The sequence below is a fragment of the Mobula hypostoma genome, chromosome 11, assembly GCF_963921235.1.
Source record: "Mobula hypostoma chromosome 11, sMobHyp1.1, whole genome shotgun sequence".
Classification (NCBI taxonomy): Eukaryota; Metazoa; Chordata; class Chondrichthyes; order Myliobatiformes; family Myliobatidae; genus Mobula; species Mobula hypostoma.
Window position 1 is genome coordinate 45,834,552 of NC_086107.1, and position 21,892 is coordinate 45,856,443.

The 21,892-nt window shown below is 40.2% G+C and overlaps 1 protein-coding gene across 2 annotated transcripts in view; it reads right to left on the reverse strand.

Moving 5' to 3' along the window:
- The window catches only part of pik3c2a (phosphatidylinositol-4-phosphate 3-kinase, catalytic subunit type 2 alpha), a 157,791-nt gene that overhangs the window by 66,619 nt on the left and 69,280 nt on the right, over positions 1 to 21,892 (reverse strand). For both annotated transcript variants that reach the window (XM_063061943.1, XM_063061944.1), the window contains exons 5-9: positions 11,775 to 11,895; positions 6,486 to 6,597; positions 4,642 to 4,721; positions 4,484 to 4,547; positions 3,375 to 3,521 (exon numbers count right to left, since the gene is read on the reverse strand). In XM_063061943.1, the coding sequence (XP_062918013.1) occupies positions 3,375 to 3,521; positions 4,484 to 4,547; positions 4,642 to 4,721; positions 6,486 to 6,597; positions 11,775 to 11,895 (524 nt within the window). The remainder of the gene's footprint in view (positions 1 to 3,374; positions 3,522 to 4,483; positions 4,548 to 4,641; positions 4,722 to 6,485; positions 6,598 to 11,774; positions 11,896 to 21,892) is intronic.

The following is a 21,892-nucleotide window of genomic DNA, read 5'->3' on the forward strand; positions in this document are numbered from 1 at the left end:
TTACGAGCTCTCTTAGGCTTTTCTGAAACCCTAGGACACAACTTGCTAACGGATGCACAAAATAAATCGAGATAAATCACTCTCACTGCTCGGGGTGCGCGCTGCCTCTATAACAGCGGGCTACAAAACAAACGCTGAATGCTATTTTCACTTTTAGTAACACCCTTACAAACCCTCTTAGGCTTTTATATAAGGGACTTGAACATCCACGAATTTTGGTATCTATGGCGGGGGGGGGGTTCCCGGAACCAATCCCCCATGGATACGGAGGGCCGACTGTATAATGCCATTATAAAGAAAGCATGGTAATGCTTCTCCCTTAGAAGTCTGCAAAGATTCAGCATATCTAAAACTTCGACAAACTTCTATAGATGTGTGGTGGAGAGTAAATTGACTGGCTGCATTATGGTCTAGTATGGAAACACCAGTGTCATTGAACATAAATGTCTGTAAAAAAGTAGAGGATACGGCCCGGATCATCACAGGTAAAGCCCTCCCCACTGCTGAGCACAATCTATATGGAGTGCTGTTGCAGTACAGCAGTATCCATGAGCAAGGAAGCTCACCACACAGGCCATGCTCTCTTCTCACTGCTACCATCAGGAAGGTGGTACAGGAGCCTCAGGACCCACACCACCAGGTTCAGGAACAGTTATTACCTCTCAACCATCAAGCTCTTGAAACAGAGGGGTTAACTTCACTCAGGTTCACTTGCCCCATCACTGAACTGTTCCCGCAAATTATAGACTCACTTTTAAGAACCCTTCATCTCATGTTCTCAGTATCAATTGCTTATTTACTTTATTATTTTTGTTATTGTATTTGCAAAGCTTCTTGTCTTTTGAACATTGGTTGTTTGTCCTGTTGGGCTCAGTCTTTCATTGATTCTATTGTTTCTTGTATTTACTGTGAATGCCCACAAGTAAATGAATCTCTAGGCTGCATGTGGTGATGTATGCACTTTGATAATAAAGTTACTTTGAACTCTTGCTTGTGCAAAGACCCAAATCCCTACAATTTGCCTATCGACACAACAGGTCTATAGTGGATGCAGTGAAGACTGCATGTTCAGCCCACTGGCCTACCCTCTGTACACTCATGGCTGTGTAGCTAGGAACACCTCAGGCCATTGATAAAATCGCTGATGACTCTATTATTGATGACAGAATTTCAAATACAAATGAAGAGGTGTACAGAAGCTAGATAAATTGGTTAATTGAATGGAATTGCAATAGCAACTTTGCACTCAATGCCAGGAAGACCAAACAATTGATTGTGGACATCAGAAAGGGGAACACACACCAGTACCCAGAGGGGTCAGCAGTGTTAAAAAAGGATGCGCAGCTTCAAATTCTTTGCCATCATCATCTCAGAGGATCTATCCTGGGCCCAATACATTGATACAATCATGATGAAGGCATAGCCGCTGGTATATTTCATTAGGAATTGGAAGAGATTTAGTATGTGACCAAAGATACTAGCAAATTTCTACAGATGTGCAGTGGAGAGCATTCTGATTGGTTGCATTACTGCCTGGCACAGAGGCTTGAATGCACAAGAACAAAAGAGGCTGCAGAGGGTTGAACACTCAGCCACCTACATCACGAGCACCTTCAAAAGAAAGCGCCTCTCGATGGCAGCATCTATCATTAAGGATCACAACCATCTGATCATGACCTCTTCTCACTGCTACCATCAGCAAGGTGGTACAGGAGCCTGAAGAGGTACATCAATGCTTCATGAACAGCTTCTTCCCCTCTGCCATTAGACTTGTGAATGCTCCACGAACTCATGAACACTATCTCACTATTCCTCTTTTACATATTGTTTGGTTCAAATGCACTGCATAAGAGAAGTTTGGGTAGGTACGTGGGAGATGGAGCTATTGCCTGTATGCAGATAGGTGGGACTACAAAAAACCACGGTGGAAGAGACCAGAGGGTGCAAAGGGCCTGCAACACTCTATAATTCTAGTTTTGGAATCCTCTAACATGGGGGAAAAAAACATATAGCATCCATCTTATCCATACTTTGCACAATTTTAAACAATTCTGTGCGGGGGGGGTCCCTCATTCTCCTATATTCCAAGGAGTTAAATCAGAGCCTGGTCAATTTCTTCCTGAAGCACAAGCCCCCTTTCTCCTGGCAAATCTGGGAAGCAAACTGGCAAAGTTCTAATGATATGTGGGCCTGGTAGGTTAATTAGACACTGGAAATTGCCCCCAGTTTGTAAGTGAGTGACTGAATCTGAGGGAGATGATGGGAATGTGTGGAAGTATAAAATGAAAGTAGTATAAAATCACTGAAAATGGGTATTTGATAGTGAGCACAAAACCAATACACTAAAGGGCCTACTTCTGTAAGACTATGCTGGAAAATTAAAAAAAGACAGCAATTACTGACTTACAGTGGCTGCATGGTAGTGTAGTGGTTAGCACAACGCTTTACAATACATGCGACCTGGGTTTAATTTCCACCGCTTCCTTAAGGGAGTCTGTACAGAATATTTCATGGAACAATTGTTTAACCACACTATTTGCATTTTATATCCACTGAAAGCAGTTTGCTACTCAATAAATATTGGAAATTGAGTTTACAGTACTCCCAGTCTGCTAGGCAATCATATTTGCATCTAAAATCACTACAATCTCTCAACTTCAAGTGACCGATCCTGTGTACCAGCTTGGCAGCAAGTTTTAATCGTTGTTGCCATTGTTTATGACTGATGCTGTACACAGGCTCCACCTCAGTGATCGAGAGAGATCAATTATTATGACTGATCAGTATTCATGGTGACGCAGCTCCCAGCAAGGGGATTACCAATGAGCAGTGCTCTTCAACAGCAATTAAGGTTAAGCAGAAAGTAAATACTCTGAGACAGCCCAGTGCCTTTACTGAAATAAATTACGTTTCAGGTTAAGTTGATTAAGTTCAGCTTAAGATAATATTATCAGTCAGATGTTGTGAATCGTGCGATTAAAATTGCAACTTAAATTCATTAATGGCCACCTGATTCAAGGAGATAAAGGGTGATAAAAAAAATTCTGCGCTCTGTACTGCCAAAAGTTATTTTGTCCTTGGGCGTCATTTTCTGCACGTCCTCCCCTGCACGCACTAGGTTTATATTTGATAAGTAAGCTACACTATTTGAACACTAATCAACAAAACGCCTGTAGAGTCACATGACTTTAATACTAAGAATGAGATAACAAATGTAGCCAATTGAATGATAAAACTCCAGCAGGAATCTTCAATTATTTCAACTGCCAGGAATTCTGCTAATGAGACAAATTTGGTGTGGGAGAAGAGAATTTTCTTTTTTTTCCAGCACAATGAATTAATTTAATGTGCATGCAAATATCTGGTGATCTTACCTCAGCAGTTTTACTTTTCGGTAGATTAACAACCCGTTTTAATTTCTTCACAGCATCAGTGACTGCCTTGGTCTCCGTACCATCCAATGCACTGCAAATGTCCTTCACAGACTGAATAATCTGTTCCACCATTCTGTACTGCTTTCCCTGGTTAAAAATTAAACAGCACAGGAATGTGGTAAAGTTCAGGAAGAGAAAGCTAACATTACAGAGCACCTTCAGCATCAAAGAAATTACTCAAGAAAATGTTAGGCAGTCCAAGTCCACATTTTATTTCACAATAAATAGAAACACATCATCAAGAATGTTGGTCCACATTTTCAAAAAAAGATTGGAATACAATCAGCTGCATTAAAATGTCAGTAATGCAAGCATGAACACAGGATAAATCATGCCTCTTTGTAATAATATTCATGTTAAGCACTTGTTTCATTTGGCTGATAGGGACAGAGTTGGCTGTTAATAATGGCAGCTCAAACTAAATTTTTGCCAATTTTCTTTCATCTCAGAAGCCTTAGAAGTTATAGTGTCTGTGACCTGAACCATTAACTGTTTCTCTTGCCATAGATGATTGCTATCTGTTTTTACTTTGGAAGTCTTTATAACCAACAAATGCAGGGAGGGAAAATATGCTAATAGTGCACATTGTTTGAACCAGCACTATGGAAAGTAGACCAATATGAGAGGAAAATATATTCCAACTACTTTGCAATAATTGCTGGAACAATGGGATTTTCCAGTTAGTGCACTACAAATAATCATCAAGACTGAAAAAATCTTTACATTTTGCAATGATTCTCAGTCAGGGAATGTGTTACTTTTAAAAATCCCTTCTTCACAGCAAAGATTGCAGATCACCTTTTCTCTTTAGTCTTCCATTTATATTATCAGAAAAGCAGACCTCTTAACCACAGACTTCACCATACAAAAGTGTCCATTCAGTGTATGTGCTCGCCTATTTGGATTTTGGGAATAGTCATCAGTCCATATCATTGTATTGAACCAGTAGACTGAATTTTGAATTTGCATTAACATAGTTTACCTCTTGCATTAGAGCAGATTAAAATGTAAAAAATGAAAACCCTTGTTCATACCAAATTAATACTTACTTCATTTTGAAGGATTGCTTTTTCCCTCTTATGATAGACTTCCAGGAGTTCAGCAAGACGTTGCCTAGGCAATCAATACAATGGCATAAGAAGTAAATTTATAGATGTTCCAGAAACAGCTGATGTGATGCTGAGGTGAATAAATTAATATTTTTTACCTTGTCGTAATTTCTTTGAAGGGCTTTTCCAACTGATAGAGATACTTTGTAAAATCTGTAGGCATCTCATCATCTTCTGCCTATTCATTATATACATACATATCAATACATTGCTACTTCTAGTGGGATTAAACATCTTGATGAACAAAGTGACTGACAATATGTGCAAATGTTTTATCTAATACTTTACAATGGATTTTGCATTCAAATTCATAATCTCACTCCTGGTATATCTTTGCAAGTGGCACAAATACTATACCTGCCCATTCAGCTCCTCCCTCACCTCCATTCAGGGACACAAATAGTCCTGCCAGGTGAGGCAACAATTTACCTGTGAATCTTCTGGGATTGTCTATTGTATACAGTGCTCCTGATGTGGCCTCCTCTACACTGGTGAGACCCAAAGTAAACTCGGGGGCCTTTCTGGCGAGCACCTGCGCTCTATCCACCTAAAGCAGAATTTCCCAATGGGCAACCATTTTAATTCCTATCCCCACTCCTGTTCTGACTTGTCAGTCCATGGCCTCCTCTTTGGCGATGACGAGGCCACTTTCATGGAGAAGAAGCAATACCTCATATTCCATCTAGTTAGTCTCCGGCCTGATGGCATGAAAATCGATTTCTCCTTCCAGTGAGTTCCCCACCCCCCTCCTCTAATCCCCACACTGGCCTCTTACCACGTCTCTGCACTTTCCTATCATGTCCCCCGATGCCCTTCCTTCTTCCTTTTCTCCCATGGCCCACTCTCCTCGTCTACCAGATTCCTTCTTCTCCAGCCTTTTACCTTTTCACCACCTCATGTTCCTTCTGCACCCCCCCCCCAAATCTTTTTATTCTGGAGTCTTCCCCCTTCCTTTCTAATCCTGATGAAATGTCTCTGCCTGAAACGTCAAATGTTTGTTTCATTTCCTGACACGCTGAGTTCCTCCAGGATTTTGTGTGTATTGCTCATAATACGATACAAGCCTTAATCCTGGTGATGAAAAATTGAATGGCTAAAGGATATGAACAGTTACCCTCATCTGAAATCTGTTTGACTCATTGATTACCTATGCTTATTGAATTTCAATGTTAAATAATATTCACTTACATGATCTCAGCCTTCTCCCACCAATCCCCAAAAAAAGAGTTGTGACAGTTGTAAGGAAATTAAATTATTGAGTAACATCCAAAGGTGTCACTGTGTCAAATGTCTCAAGGTTGCATAAAACCTATATAAGGTTGTTGTTAGCAATTTTCATTCAAAAACAGTTTCAAATTGTAAATTGCTGACTTCAAAACCTGGTTCAGCACTAAAATTCACAAAAGTCAGATGATGCAAGGAAAGGTGAACCAAAAGCAATTTGATCTGAAATTGGAAATATATGTCAAGAAAAAAATCTGTTGGTTTAATTTTAGATAAAGCTGAAATATTATGTTCAAAATTTAGGTAAAATTTGAAGAAATGATTTAGGGAAAATCTTTTTTAAGCTTTATAAAGGTTGCTCCTGATTTTTTCTGAGAGATTTCTGTTGAACTGAAATGTATCGATCTTGCCAAATAAAACACTTCTTCACTTGAAACCAAAGATCAACATCGGGAACCAGGAGTTCAGACATAGCGTAGTTGTACATGTAGTGAAGTTTCCAATTCTAACGCGCTCTCAAGAGTCTTTTTCGTGGTTTAATCTACAAACTATACTTTTGAGGCCATCAACACATGATAGTCAAGCAACACTGTGCCAGGCTCAGTTCAGTTTACATCATAAAATATGCTTACACTTGTTTGCATTTAGAGTCTACATTACCACAAAATCATTTTGCGCGATCCAAAAGTAAATACACCATTCAATGAACTGTGCTCACCGTTCGGGCCAGAGCTCTGCATACTGTATTGTGGCTTAATAGCTGCAGCTTGATTTCAGTGTCACATTTTCGGCAGTTCTGAATGTACTCGTGGCTTCCTAAGCAGTGTTTACTGCACAAAGCAGAAAGAAGCCTCAGATATTTCAAATTAAATTTCAGGTATTCTGTTAAAAAAAAATCCTTGGTGGAGACATTAGTAGGTGCACCTTCAAATAATTACTCAAAAAGCAGCCGAATAAGCAACTAACTTTCATTCACAGCCTACTGCTTAGCCTGTAAGTTGCAATCTTAGAAGAAAACGTGTCCAATTGAATGGAAATCCAATGACCATTTGAACTTTTCACAACATGAACCATAAACCAAATACTGCATTTTACTTTGTTCCCTGTAATATTTCACTTTATGGCTGGTGAAGTCATAAGACCATAAGACATAGGAGCAGAATTGGGCCATTTAGCCCATCGAGTCACTCCGCCTTTCCACCATGGCTGATTTATTACCTCTCTCAATCCCATTCTCCTGCCTCGCGCCCCCCACCACCCCCCCCCCGGTAATCTTTGACATCCTGACAAATCAATAATCTACCAACCTACACTTTAAAAATAATATATGACCTGTCCTCCACAACCATCTATGACAATGAATTCCACTAACCTCTAACTAAAGAAATTTTTCCTCATCTCTGTTCTAGATGGATGTCCTTCTATTCTGAGGCTGCGCCCTCTGGTCCTAGACTGACACACTATAGGAAACATTCTCACCCTATCTAGGCTTTTCAATATTCGATAGATTTCAATGAGATTGACACCCCCACCTCTAAACTGCAGCGAGTACAGGCCCAGAGCCAAACACTTCAGACATATTAACCCCTTCATACCCAGAATCATTCTTGTGAACCTCCTCTGGACCTTATCCAATGCCAGCACATCGTTTCTGAGATAAGGGGTCTAAAACTGGTCAAAATACTCCAAATTCGGCTTGAGCAATGTCTTATAAAATATCAGCATTACATCCTTGATTCTCTTGAAATGAATGCTAACATTGCATTTACCTTCCTTATCACTGACTCAACCTGCAAGTTAACATTTAAGGAATCCCGCACAAGGACTCCCAAGTCTCTGCGCATTTGATTTTTGAATTTTCTCCATTTATAAATAGTCTACTCCCTTATTCCTTCTACCAAAGTGCATGACCATACACTTCCGTACACTAAATTTCACCTGCCACTTCTTTGCCCATTCTCTCAATCTCTCCAAGTCTTTCTGTGGACTCCCTGCTTCCTAAACACTGCCACTCAACTTATCCTCATATCATTGATAAACTTGATCACAAAGCCATCAATTCTGTTATCCAAATCATTGACATATAAAGTGAGAAAAAGCAGTCATAACACTGACCTTGCTGAACACCACTCATAACTGGCAGCCAACCAGAATAAGCCCCCTTTATTCCCACTCTTTGCCTCCTGCCAGTCAGCCAATCTTATATCCATGCAAGTATCTTATCTGTATTACAATGAGCTCTTGTCTTGTTCTGCAGCCTCATGTGTGAAATCTTGTTAAGGACCTTCTGAAAATCCAAGTAAACAACATCCACTGACTCTCTTTTGTCTATCCTGCGTGATATTTTCTCAAAGAATTCCAACATATTTGTCAGGCAAAATTTCTCCTTCAGGAAACCATGCTGACTTTGGTCTATTTTATCAAGTGCTTCAAGTACCCTGAAACCTCATTTTTAATAATGGACTCCAGAATATTCCCAACCACTAAAGTCAGGCTAACTGGCCTATAATTTCCTTTCATACAGTGGTGTGACACTTACTATTCTCCAGTCCTCCAGATACATTCCAGAATCTAGTGATTCTTGAAAGTTCATTACTACAGCCTCCGCAAAATCTTCAACTACCCCTTTTAGGAACCCTGAGGTGTAGTCCATCTGGTCCAGTGCCTTAGCTACCTTCAGCCCTTTCAGCTTCCCAAGCACCTTCTTGTGGTCTGAGTCAATGTTCCCTTCTTAGAAATAACAACGACACTCACTTCCGGCTCTGACACTCTCAAACTTCCAACGTATTGCTAGTGTCTTCCACAGTGAACACTGGTGCAAAATACTCATTAGGTTTGTCCACCAGTTCTTTGTCCCCAACTACCATTTCTCCACTGTCATTTTCCAGTGGCCCATTATCCACTCTCACCTCTCTTTTACCCTTTATATACCCAAAAAGAAAAACTTCTGGTATCCTCTTTCATTTTATTAGCTAGCTTAACTTCATATTCATCCTTTCTCCCCTTATGACTTTTTAGTTGCCTTCTGCTGATTTGTAAAAGATTCCCAATCCTCTACTCAGTTTTCGCTGTATTATATACCCTCACTTTTCCTCTTATGCTATCTTCAACTTCCCTTGTCAGCCATGGTTGTCTCATCTACCCTTTAGAATATTTCTTCATCTTCAGGATGTATCTATCCTTCCGCTTCCAAACTGCCCCAGAAACACTAGCCATTGCTGTTCTGCTACCATCCCGGATAGTGTCGCTTTCTAATCAACTTTGGCCAACTCCTCTCTCATGCCTCTGTAACTCCCTTTACTCCACTGTGATATATCTAACTTCAGCTTCTCCCTCTTCAACTGCCCAGGATGAATTCGATCATATTATGATCACTGCCTCCTATGGGGATCTTTACCTTAAACTCCCTAATCAAATTTGGCTCATTACACAACACCGAAGCGCAAAATGCCTTTCCCCAGTAGGCTCAACCTCAAGCTGCTCTGAAACGCCATCTTGTAGGCATTCTACAAATCTCCTTTCTTAGGTTCCAGCACAAACCTGATTTTCCAATCAGCCTGCATATTGAAATCCACCATGAATATTTACATATCTTTTCTATCTCCTTTTGTAATTTGTATGCCACATCCTGGCTATTATTCAGAGGCTTGTATACATCTCCCATCAGGTTCTTTTTACCCTTGAAGTTCCTTAACTCTACCCACAACAATCGACATCTTCTAACCCAAAGTCACCTCTTTCTAAGGGCTTGATTTCATATTTTAAACCAAAGGAGCAAGCCCATCCCCTCCACTTACCTGCCTGTGCTTTCAATACAACATGTGTCCATGGATGTTAACCTCTTCTTTCAACCATGACTCTTTGATGCCCACAATATCACATCTGCCAATCTCTAAATGCGCTACAAGATTATCTACCTTACACTGTATACTGAGTGCATTCAAATATAGCACCTTCAGTCCAGGATTCATCATCTTTTTAAATTTTACTCCCACGTTACACTTCAACTGATCCCTCCGACAGGAATTTTGCCGTATCATCTGCCTCTCCTTCCTCAGACTCACTACCCACTGCATCTGTCTGTATACCAACTGCTCCGTTCTCAGTTCTATCACTCCAGTTCCCATTTCCCCTGCCAAATTAGTTTAGAATCTCCCCAACAGCTCAAGAAAACCTGCTCCAAGGATATTGGTGCAATTACCTTCCAAACGGCTACAAACAAAAAATTATATTGGGGACTTCATTAAAAATTCCAATAGTAAATGTCATAGTTAGACAAAGAGAATACTTGTCTATTTTAAGTCAAAAAGGTTCAATACGCAAATATTTTATTTAAAATATTTATTTCCTGGATGATCAAATTAATTTAATTAACCATTTAAACACAACTATGAACATAACATAAATATTGACTCAGGACTCGGCTATTCAGACTGTTACATCTGCTTTAATTCAGTAAAATCATGACTAATCTTGTACCTCAGTGCCACTTTCTTCTACAAATTCATACTCCTCAATTTTCAAAAATATCAAAAAAATTTATGGAGGAGAGGAACTTGAAAAGAATGTACAAGACAGTTTGTGCCTTTAGGTTCAATTACTTCTGTATATCTCTTGTGCATTGTTTGATGACAGAAATGCAATTCAAGTTAATTACTTTTATCTCTAATGTGGAACCTGATCCCTAATTAAGGTTACACCATTTCCCAGCCATGTGTAACATTTTTCAACATTCCAACTAGTCGCTACTATCATCTCTCATCCTTGCTGACTCAGAATGACTACCATGTGTCTTGTTGCTGTGCTCACACTTGCCATGGTGGAAGAATTGATGATTTGGAGGTTAAACTATCACATTCGCCACACCCTCACATTTTAATTTGGTTGTCCTTCATCCAGTTTTATTCCTCCATATCCACTTCTGTTTCAGTTAATGAGTTTCATTCATTCAAATCATAGTGATTATTAGCACCTGTTTGTTGACTTTGTTTAATCATGCACTGGGCTACGTACCTACAAAGTAATCACGTTTTTATTTGAAAAGAGGTCTATTACTTAGTGGGTTACTTTACAAGCAAAAAATTCTCTATAACATTTAATGTTTTGGAAAATTAATGTTTGGAAATCTAAAATTTGCTCTTTTCTACTGATACACTAATGCAGAAGACAAAAAAAAATCCAAAATGTATCAGGTGCCTAAGGCATTTGCACAGCACTGTTATAAAGCCAAAAAGCTAAGGTCAATTGTTGAAATTACACATCTGAATTAATTACTAGAATAAGAGGGCTCAAGTGAATAGTCACCCGAGAAATGTGCTTGATTATTATATTCATAAGGAAATTTCTGTATTTTCTAAACAAATTCACTGGAACAAGAACTTCAGAGATATTAAAGCAAGTTCCTCAACTGCTTTCTTCAGTTAATCTAAGATATGACATGGAAAATTTAAAGGAACAGGTGTGTTCTCCCTGAAGTATCAGTGGTATTCATCATTCACTCAGTATTACAGGTACTAAAGTAGGTGATGTAATCTTTGTCACATCACTTCCTGTGTATGACTGGGTGCCATAGCTCCTACATTATAACATTTTAAATAAAAAAGTACAGTTTGGCTGTATCTTATTTTCAGATGTCCTGACAAGCATCAAGCACATCCAAAACTTTGTCTTGCTCCAAAATAGGTAACCAGCAATAATGGTAAGTGAGGAGGGAGATCCAATTCATTTTTAAGTTATAGCTATTCAAAACAGAACAGAAAAATAACACAGGAGTTTTTAAAACCAAGGCCACAAAAATAATTACGTTAAATGTATGGAGTTTAAAACTACATATTGTACACACCAACAACTCTGACAAATAGCAACAAATACAACATATTTAAATAAGTGCTCAAATATTCATATAGGTCAGACTATTTTCCTCTAAAGTAAACCATTATTTGCTGTTACAAAGAAACACACTGATACTAATGAAAAGATCCATTAATTAGGATTTTTGGAACCTTACTTTTGTAGGACTTCCTCCTGTCCACAGACTTTCAATATGTAGCTACCAATGTCAACCTTATTTAGGTCATCATGCGCCCAGCACAGAGCCTGCATTATAATAAGCTCCACATGAGAGCTTACTGTAAAAACAAAAGCAATAGATTAAAATTTAATATGAAGCAGTAAAAAAATGTACAAGAATCACTTATATCATAACTTGTGCAAAGAATGTTATTGGTAATAACACAAGATTGGTTCAAGGTAACTGCTCAGGCTTGTAGTGCAATTTCTTGGTTATTTCAAATAATCTCAACATTTTGGGAGAAAGTTCTCCTCTCTGGTGTTATGGTGGTGCAAATAAAGATCAAAACCTATTTAACTGGTATAGCCTCCTTCCATATGTGAATTTCAACCTGAAAGTCTAAAGTTACAGCAGCATAAGAGTGTGGTTAAGAATCTGATTGAAAATACTATTAATTCAACTGAGTATTAATGTTACACAGGGTTTAAAAATTTGCATGTGTGTGTTACTGAAGTGTTACTAAACTCCAAATATTTGTATTAAATTCTTAGTTAACTATTCAGTTTAAAGACTATAAATACAGATGTCACTTAATTATGTGAAAATGTTAAAAGTTTCAATGTGTTTAGTGTTAAAAATAAGACGGTAAACAATTTAGAAGTCAGAACTAACAGAAAAAGTAACTGAAGATATAATAAGGGAAATTTATATTCAAGGAGACTTATGAAACGGTGCGAGATGCATGACAGGGAATATTAAGAACAAACGCAAGTCATAAGACCAAGTACACTGAAGATACAGGATCCAGACATGGACTTCACATTCTCCAACACAAGAATGGAAATTATTTGTCTGTGTTTTGCATTTAGGTCCAACCCAACATCAGCGAACAATTCCAACATTCACTAATCTGTTAGCCATTTTTTTAAATTCTGTGAAAGGCAGAGATGAGGACTGGAGTTCTTTTTGGCAGCATTTGTAGCTCTTATTAATAAAGTTTGAGGTTGTTAATGTTTACTGTTTAGAATCAATGTAATCCTCTAAGTGTGACTCAAAAATACATCACCAGTGCAAAGACTGAAGTTCAAAGTATGCAACAGTGCAAAAGTACGATTCAATGTGAAACTAGAGATTATTAAGTGACTGCGGTGTTGGCATCAATTGTAATTCTGGCTTGTTGCTGCTGACTACATGTTCCATCTTGCAAAACTGATGAAATCAGCAAGAAAGCAAAGCTTACAATACAGCATTCGACTCAGGATATCACACCAGTGTAGTGACGCACTCATATAACAGAATGATCCTGGCTACAAGGCTTAATTTGCATCAGAATAAAATAGCACTTCGCCTTCCCCTTATCCTGCAGAATCTCCATAAAAACTTCAAAGAATAAAAGAAAGTTCCAGCGTGGGCTCTGAGGCAGAATTTCTGCAAGCCTTACTTGGTTGCAACAACTGCAGGCATGGTACAGTAGGGAGAATCTGAATTCCAACAGCAAATGTCATCTGGACATCTTGCAGCAAAACAGAGAATAGTGTCATCAACAGTCAACAAGCATCAAAAGAGATGCCATCAAGAATGCACACTCCATGGCCACTTTTTAGCTACACCTGCTCGGTAATGCAAGTATCTAATCAGCCAATCATGCGGCAGCAACTCAATATATGAAAGCATACAAGCATGGTCAAGAGGTTCAGTTTTAGTTCAGATCAAACATTAGAATGGGGAAGAAATGTGATTGGAGTGACTGTGGAATGATTGTTGGTGCCAGACGGTGTGGTTTGAGTATCTCAGAAAATGCTGATCTCCTAGAATTTTCAGTCAACTGTTTACAGAGAATAGTGCAAAGAAACAAGTATATTGTGAGTGGTAGTTCTGTGAACAAAAACTCCTTGTCAATGAGAGAGGTCAGACGAGAATTGCCAGACTGGCTCAAGCTGACAGAAAGCCGACAGTAATTCAAATAATCGTGTTGTAACAGTGACGTGCAGAAACATGTACAAAACATCAAACCTTGAAGCTGATGAACTACAACAGGAAAAACTTACATTCATACACTCGGTGGCCATGTTATTAGGTTCAGGACATACCTATTAAAGTGACCACTGTGCACACATTTCCATCAATGAGCAAAGTGCTTCTGCCTTTAAGGCTTTGAAAACCACTTCAGTTTTTAAAAAAAATTAAATGGCAATACAAATGGTGACGGGGGACTGAAAGCTTTCCTGATTTAGTCAGTGAGAACTTAAGGGCAATTAAGATGGTGCTACCGAATGTTTGTGTGTGTGTAGCAATTCACTGGTAGTTCAAATGGCAATAAATTCGACTAGATTAGATTAGACTAGATTATGAGGGCATTCAATCCTTGTTTATTGTCATTTAGAAGTGCATGCATTAAAAGATGATACAATGTTCCTCCAGAAAGATATCACAGAAACACAGGACAAACCAAGACTAAAACTGACAAAACCATATGATTATAACATATAGTTACAACAGTGCAAGCAATACAATAATTTGATAAAAAGCAGACCATGGACACGGTAAAAAAATGTCTCAAGTCCCGATAGCCCCATCATCTCACGCAGACGGTAGAAGAGAAAATCTCTCCCTGCCATGAACTCCAAGCACCGCAAACTTGCCGATGCATTGGAAGCACCCAACTGTAGCACTGTCCCGGCTGCTGTGCTCCGTGCCCGCAAACATAACGAACTGATAAGCACGCCTTTGGGCCTACTCCAGGGTTTGGATCTGAGGACTCTGAGTCCGTCCGAAAACTTCGAGCCTCCAACACTGAGCACCATCTCTGCCGAGCGCTTTGACTCTGCTCCGGCCGCCGAGCCGCAAGCAAAGCCGAGGACTTGGGGTGTTCCCCTCCGGAGATTCTGGATCACACAGTAGCAGTGGCAGCGAAGCAGGCATTTCAGAAGTTTCACAGATGTTCCTCCGTACTCTCACGTCTGTCTCCATCAAATCAGGATTGTGCACGGCACCCTACTTAACAGATAACAGATATCATTCACCGGAGTGGCCGCTGCAAGCTGTGTCACGTCGCCATCTTCTCCTCCCTCCTAAAAATCACTAACATCGCTAATCATCACTAAAATCACTTTTTCTGAGGTAAATTGCGTTAAATTATCGTGGCAAAAAGTGAGGTGAGTTTGGGGGACAAGCCGAGCTGTTGTGTTACAGAATCAATGCAGATGGAGTGAGCCATTCAGAGAGGAGAAGTTGAGTCAGAAGAGATTGAACGCCCATACAAATGGCCTGGGTGCAAGGTTGGAACGCCCGAGGCACCAAACTGATTTGAAGAGCCTAACAGCAGTTTTGGGCTGGGCAACAAAATCTGGGCCTGAAGGGGAGTCACTGGGTGGCATGGTCTAGGCCTCAAACCCTTCAAAGTGGCCAGGTCCTAGTGTGCGGCATGATCCACTGTTTAGACAATTTAAACACCAACCCAGATCAGGGCGAGAGTCAATTTTGCTTGCTCTCCGTGAAGTTCACTCCTCTCTCCAGGGTGCCGGAGCCTATCGCTGCATTGGTTCCCAGATACAATGCAATGGTCACTGCTCTCTCCATGGCGCTGAGGCTATGAACACTGTCCTGGCTGCTGTGCTCCGTGCCCGCGAACATAACGAACTGATAAGCAAGTCTTTGGGCCCACTCCAAGGTTTGGATCTGAGGACTCAATCTGGTTCAGAATCTTGTTGCTTGCTTCAGTTGTTTGCATGATTTGTGTGCTCCCCACCCCCCCCCACTTTTTTTCTTTTACATTTGGTTTCCTAGAAATCAGACCTCTATGTGTGGAAAAATCAACAGCGCTTCCAGGAGCGGTTTACAGAATGACACAACTACTACATCCTGTAACCCAGTTTTAATCTTGCCCCATGGAGCTGTCTGTTTGTTCTCCCTGTACTAAGTGTGTGTCTAGTGGGTGCTCCATTTTCTTACATTTCTCAAAAGTAGATCCATTAACTGGCAACCTAAAACATCGCTAGTGTAAGGGGTTTCTACTTTTATGTTACTGTGTAGGCTAATTAAAATGGCTTCTCTGTGATGTTAACTGCTGAGGCTCTTTCTAGCAGCTTGTTTGGGTTATATTACTGACAAGGAGGATCATATCCATTTGTTAACCAATTGGGATAGATGTTATTCTTTTTTGTGTGTCTGTAATCTATTGTGATGCATGGGTTTTTGGGCAGAAGGCGCGACGAGGAGAGAGAGGGTGGACGCGGTGCTGTGAGCTGGCTGACGGGGCGGACCCCAAGCCCGAGTCCGAGGTCTGGGGTCTTTGGCGAGGAGAGGAGATGAAGACAGACTCATGTGGAGCGTCTGGCTGACCACCATAGGTGGTCCCAGGCGGCGGGACGAGGTGGTCAGAGGGGATCGAATAGTGAACAAAGGACTGTTACTGGAGCTCCAACTGTTGTGCACGAAGAGGTTGAGCTTTGATAAGTTTGGAGCCTTTTATTTTCCTTTTATATTTTATCTCTATTAATTACATAGTTCCAGTAATATCTATAAATTGTAATTCATTTAATCATATATGGTGTTATTTGGCGGGGTGGGGTACATCACACAGCATCCACACAAACTTAATTACCCAGTTTGGTGGGGCCGAGGGCTGTTTCCCCTAGTCGACAGCGAGTTGAGCGACCCTGAGGCTTACCAGGGGGGCTACACTAGCATGTAGGTGAATGGCAACATTTCAATGGAGTTGATGAGAACATGGGTACAATAAAGTAGTACGAGTCACTCTTCCCTCTAAACTGTGTGGGTGCGCAGCAGCACAGTCATCATTATCATCATAGCTTGTCACACCAGACTACTCAAGTGTTGTTTGGTTGATGTTGAGCAGGTCAGTGTCAGCTAAATCAGGTGAGAATGGACAGTTGCGCAGAACGTGTTCAACGTTCTGCACCCTTTCACCACACTCACAGGATTCGCTGGTCTTTAAACCCCACTTCACCATATTGTCTCCCGTGGGGTTCTGGCTTCTGTTTGTTGCCAGTGGACAATCCTGTATGTTTGGGAGAGGGGGTGTTCTGTGCGGTAGTTCCTCCACTGTAGCAAAGCTTTTCCTCAATTTTAGACAGTTGGAAACTGGCACATGATGATGTACAGGTGTCCCCCGCTTTTCGAACGTTCGCTTTACGAAACCTCACTGTTACGAAAGACCTACATTAGTTACCTGTTTTCGCTAACAGAAGGTGTTTTCACTGTCACGAAGAAAAGCAGCGCACCACGCGCCCCAAGCAGCCGCCCTCCCCCCGGATTCGGAACTGCATTCTCGCTGGCATTGCTTTAACACATGCCTGTGAGCAGCCGTTTGCAAGATGAGTTCTAAGGTATCGGAAAGGCCTAAAAGAGCTCGTAAGGGTGTAGGGTGTTATACTTAGCGTAAAACTAGACATAATTAAGCGTTTTGATTGTGGTGAACGAAGTAAGGACAAAGTGAGATGGCTTGTGGAAGTTTACGAAGATGATGTTGAAGAGGTTTTGGCATCCCATTACCAAGAACTGATAGATGAAGAGCTGATGCAATTGGAAGAGGAAAGGATAACAATCGAAACCGAATGAGTAATGACAAAGTACAACTTTAATTTTGCAAGGGTACGTCGGTTTAGAGCGTATTTGCAAGATGGTTTAAGTCCTTACAAAGAACTGTATGATCTAAAAATGTGTGAGGCTCAGCAGTCAAGCAAGCCTTCCACATCAGCCACAGCAGATGACGAACCTCGACCTTCAACATCGAGGCAGGCAGAGATAGGAGAAGATGACCTGCCTGCCCTGATCAACGACGAGATGACACCCCAGTGTCCCACCACCCCAGCCCCCGGGCCGCGGACAGATACCGATTCACGGAGAATGCAGCTGTAGCCGGGAGGCACACAGCCCATCTTTAAGAAAAAAGCCGAAATAAACAAGTTAATTAATTAGGTGCCACCTGGCACGTAAATGTTGGCCCAGATCAGAGGCGATTGCTGACTGCATCGCCTCTGATCTGGGCCGACATTTACGTGCCGTGCGGCACCTAATTAATTAGCATGTTTGTTTCGGCTTTTTTCTTAAAGATGTGCTGTGTGCCTCCCAGCTACCGCTGTATCCCTGCATGCTTCGCGATTCGGTATTGGTTCGCTGCCCGGAGGGTGGGGGCCACTGCACCACCCAAACTCCGACGACTCAGTCTAACACACCATCATCAGTGTGCTCGGCGCTGTCTTCCAGATTCCCGTAAGTGATACTACACTGTACATACATTATTTGTACTTTATATAGGCTGTGTATGTTTACGTGTTATTTCGTATGATTTGGCAGCTTCATAGCTTAAAGGTTACTGGAGAGAGTGTTTTGCCAACAGCGTTTGCGTGAGATTTTCGCTACAGAGAACAGTGCCAGCAATGATTGTGGAAAAGTATTTCTACTTTATATAGGCTGTGTATTTATCATATCATTCCTGCTTTTACTATATGTTACTGTTATTTTAGATTTTGTGTGTTATTTGGCATGATTTGGTAGGTAATTTTTGGGTCTGCGAACGCTCACAAAATTTTCCCATATAAATAAATGGTAACTGCTTCTTTGCTTTACGACATTCCAGCTTACGAACCGTTTCATAGGAATGCTCTACCTTCGGATGGCGGGGGAAACCTGTAGTGGGTGCCGTGGATCCAAGTTCTGTTTACCTTTTTCAATTTTTGTTGTAGGGTGACGTCGGATGTTTGGGGGAGCAATGCCTGCAAGTCTGTAACTGATGTTAGTGGGTGTGGGGCACAGTGTGTCCATGATTATTCGGCAGGCTAGCAGCGCAGTAACTGAAATACTCTCGCGCATGCAGCGCTTGCTGCCGCACAGCTGGAATTGCACGCAAGTAGAATAGTTCACGAATCGTGAAATATTTTCTTTGTTGTACTGTATTTCATTTTGCCCTTCAATTAATAAAATCAAAAAAATGCGATTTTCCAGTTTTCATTCTAAATATTCATAGTTTGCATATTCCAAATAAAAAAAACAATTTTAAGAGCCACAAACTTTTCAGGCTATGTAAAAGTTCCCTGCTCAGAGCAATGGTTGATCAGCACAACCATATTATAAAAAAGGGAACATTTCTAAGAGTGCATGATTCGTACAAATGGGTGGTTTACAGCTGGCACGGACTTGGTGGGCTAAAGGGCCCACCTCCATAATGAATGGCTTTACAATTCCACCTTGTACACAAGATGATATAGCTTCTGTAAAAGAAAATTAGATTTTTCAGATTACCCATATTTTGGACAATACCAGTGCTCATGATTTCAACAATAAGATCTTTCTTCCTCCTTTATTATATTGATTCTTAAGTAAACCATTATTTATCGCAGTTTCCTGGCAAGCATCTACATTGAGTAACAAGGGCCAATGTACATTTTGTTTTGCCAATTATGTCTAATGTTGCAACAGTACAGTCAAAGAACATACTTCACCAGTGATTACATTTCATAAAAAAAAGATTTGGCCTGGTCACATCCTTGTCCTAAAGAGCACTATGTAATTGCAAGTTCTTGTCTGATAACTAAGACCACGACTGCTTCTGCTAAAATCTTTGGGCAACTCTTAAAAACCACAGTAAGTCTAGCCAACTTTAAATGCTCTATAAATTACCAACAATGCTTTTGTCTCACTCTTCTATTTTTATCTAGTGACATAACGAATGAAGTATGACATTAGCCAAATTGGCAGACGGTATATACTTAACTCCAAATATACTCATGAATGATATGACAGTCTGCCAACATGCTATTGTATGAACTCAAGCAAATATTTTTGCTTGGATACCATATTTTTGCTTAACTACAAATCTGGTTCAGATGCACAAGAGTTTTGAAATAGAAAGATCAAGCTGCCTCAGTACTTCATGTCCGATACAACAATAAATTTAGTCTAGTATTGATTCTTTAAAATAAAAGTAAGCATCTTAAAACGATTGCTGACAATCAAGATTGAGAAGTATTCATAATTCTGGTTGGTTTATTTATTTTGTGATACCTCTGGTCCTTCGAGCCATGCCACCTCAGTAATCCTTGATAAACCTGATTAATCCTAACCAAATCACAGAATAATTTGCAATGACCAATTAACCCACCAGGTACTTTTTGGACTGTGAGAAGAAAGTGGAGAAGACACATGCATTCCACAGGCTCGTTATGGAACGGGGCCAGAAATGAACTCCAAAACACCCCAAGCTATAACAGTGTCACGCTAACTGCTACACTACCATGATCAGGTTTTCAAATAACAGAGACAATTATTCTGCACAATTGAGTTAAACAGACATTTTTTGAAGCAGTCAACAGAAAATCTTTACAGTCTAGCAGCAATACTGTATGCATGTGAAAAGCTGCATTTTTTCCAACCACCAAATGCTATAGTTTGAAGCTATTTGCAAAAGCAAAATCTATAGATTTACTGGTGTATGAAATTTGAAGTCCATCATGCAAGATGAGAAATTAAAAATATAACCTGGCTAGAATTTTCAAGATTAAGTTGCAGGCTGTGAAAATTTTAAATACTTTCAGAGCTAACTTGCTGAGTATTTTTAGCAAATGTCATTAGAGATATTCAACATCAACTAGATTAGATTTGTAGCACTTCTGTTGTACTCTGCACTTAATTATAAAATTAGTATGTAAATGAACCATTCAAAATATGCAAATAAAGTAGAAGGTGCATGTTGCGAATAGAAGTGGCAAGCCCTTCTAAAGAGAAGTAAAACTGAAGACAGTGTTTTTCTTCATGTCTAAATTTGTTGCTGCTGTGCCTCTAATTATGTACAATGGAAATGAAGTTGATTAACATGTTTCCCAAAAGAGATGCTGCACCAAAATGAATTTTCTGTCATTTGCACAAGTACATGTATGCACAGATGCAACGAAAAACATTTGCAGGAGCATCACAGACAGATAACATCATTTAAGCAGCATTCACAAGAAAGACAAATTAAATGGAAATATAGACTTGGTTTTACAAAAAAAGACAATTAACTATAGCGATTAGGAGTAGGTTCAAAAACAGAATGGTTGAAAGGAAGTGGTTTTTCATGAACCAAGTGGTGTGGTGACCTTTGATGACAGATGCTGCTCTCTTGAGGCAGTGCCTCCTCCACGCATGGTGGGAAGGGATAAACCCGTGATGTATGGAGCAGAGTGCACTTCTCTCTGCAGCTTCTTATGCTCCTATACATTCAGACAGCTATACCAGGCCATCAGCAGCAAGGATATATTCATCAGGGCATTTGCGGAAGTTTGGTAGAGGACTTGATGACTAGTCGAAGCTCTTTAGCCTCCTAAGGTGCTGCTGCACTTTCCTTACGATTACATTTATGTTCATGCCCAGTATTTCAAAGTTGCTGATCCTCTCCAGCAACAATTCCTGCTCCCCCTCCCCCATGTACGTTCACCCTCCATCCGCTTGCTGAAGTCAATGAGCTCTTTAGTTTTGCTGATGTTGAGCGAGCATCAGCTAGTGACATTTCTCACTCCGGTAAACTGATTCCTTGCCACCTCTGAGTTGTGTAGCAACAGTAGGCAATTTCAATACAAGTCACTTGGGAAGTTTAGCTCTTAATTACAGAAGTACTAGAATTTAACTGGCGTGGTGGGAAAATACCCACATCGAAATATTATAGCTACTCCCCCTTTTCCATCCTATACGAATAGTTTTCTTACCACAAGTATTTGAATGGAATTCTACTTCCTACCACCACAGTCACTCACAAACGGCAATAAAGCTATCTAAATTACTTTGAGAAGTGCACAGTTTAGTTTGCCGATGAACTTCAAAGTCATGGCATAAAAACAAAGCCATAATCTTCCCCTTCCAGCTGCAGATCAAAGCGTTGTAGATTGGAAGTTCATTTCATCCATGATTCACCTCAGAAAGGTTTACAAACGCAGCTCACAAATATTTTTCTGTCAGGACAACACGTTTTCTATGCTGTAAAACCTAACTTAACCTATTATTGGCTGAAGCAATATTTGATTTTCGCTTCTTTGCTACCTCATATTGCTTGTTAACTCAGATATAATTCAAAACTTTAGGCTGTCAGCAGAATTTGTATTGTACTTTATATCTTGGGG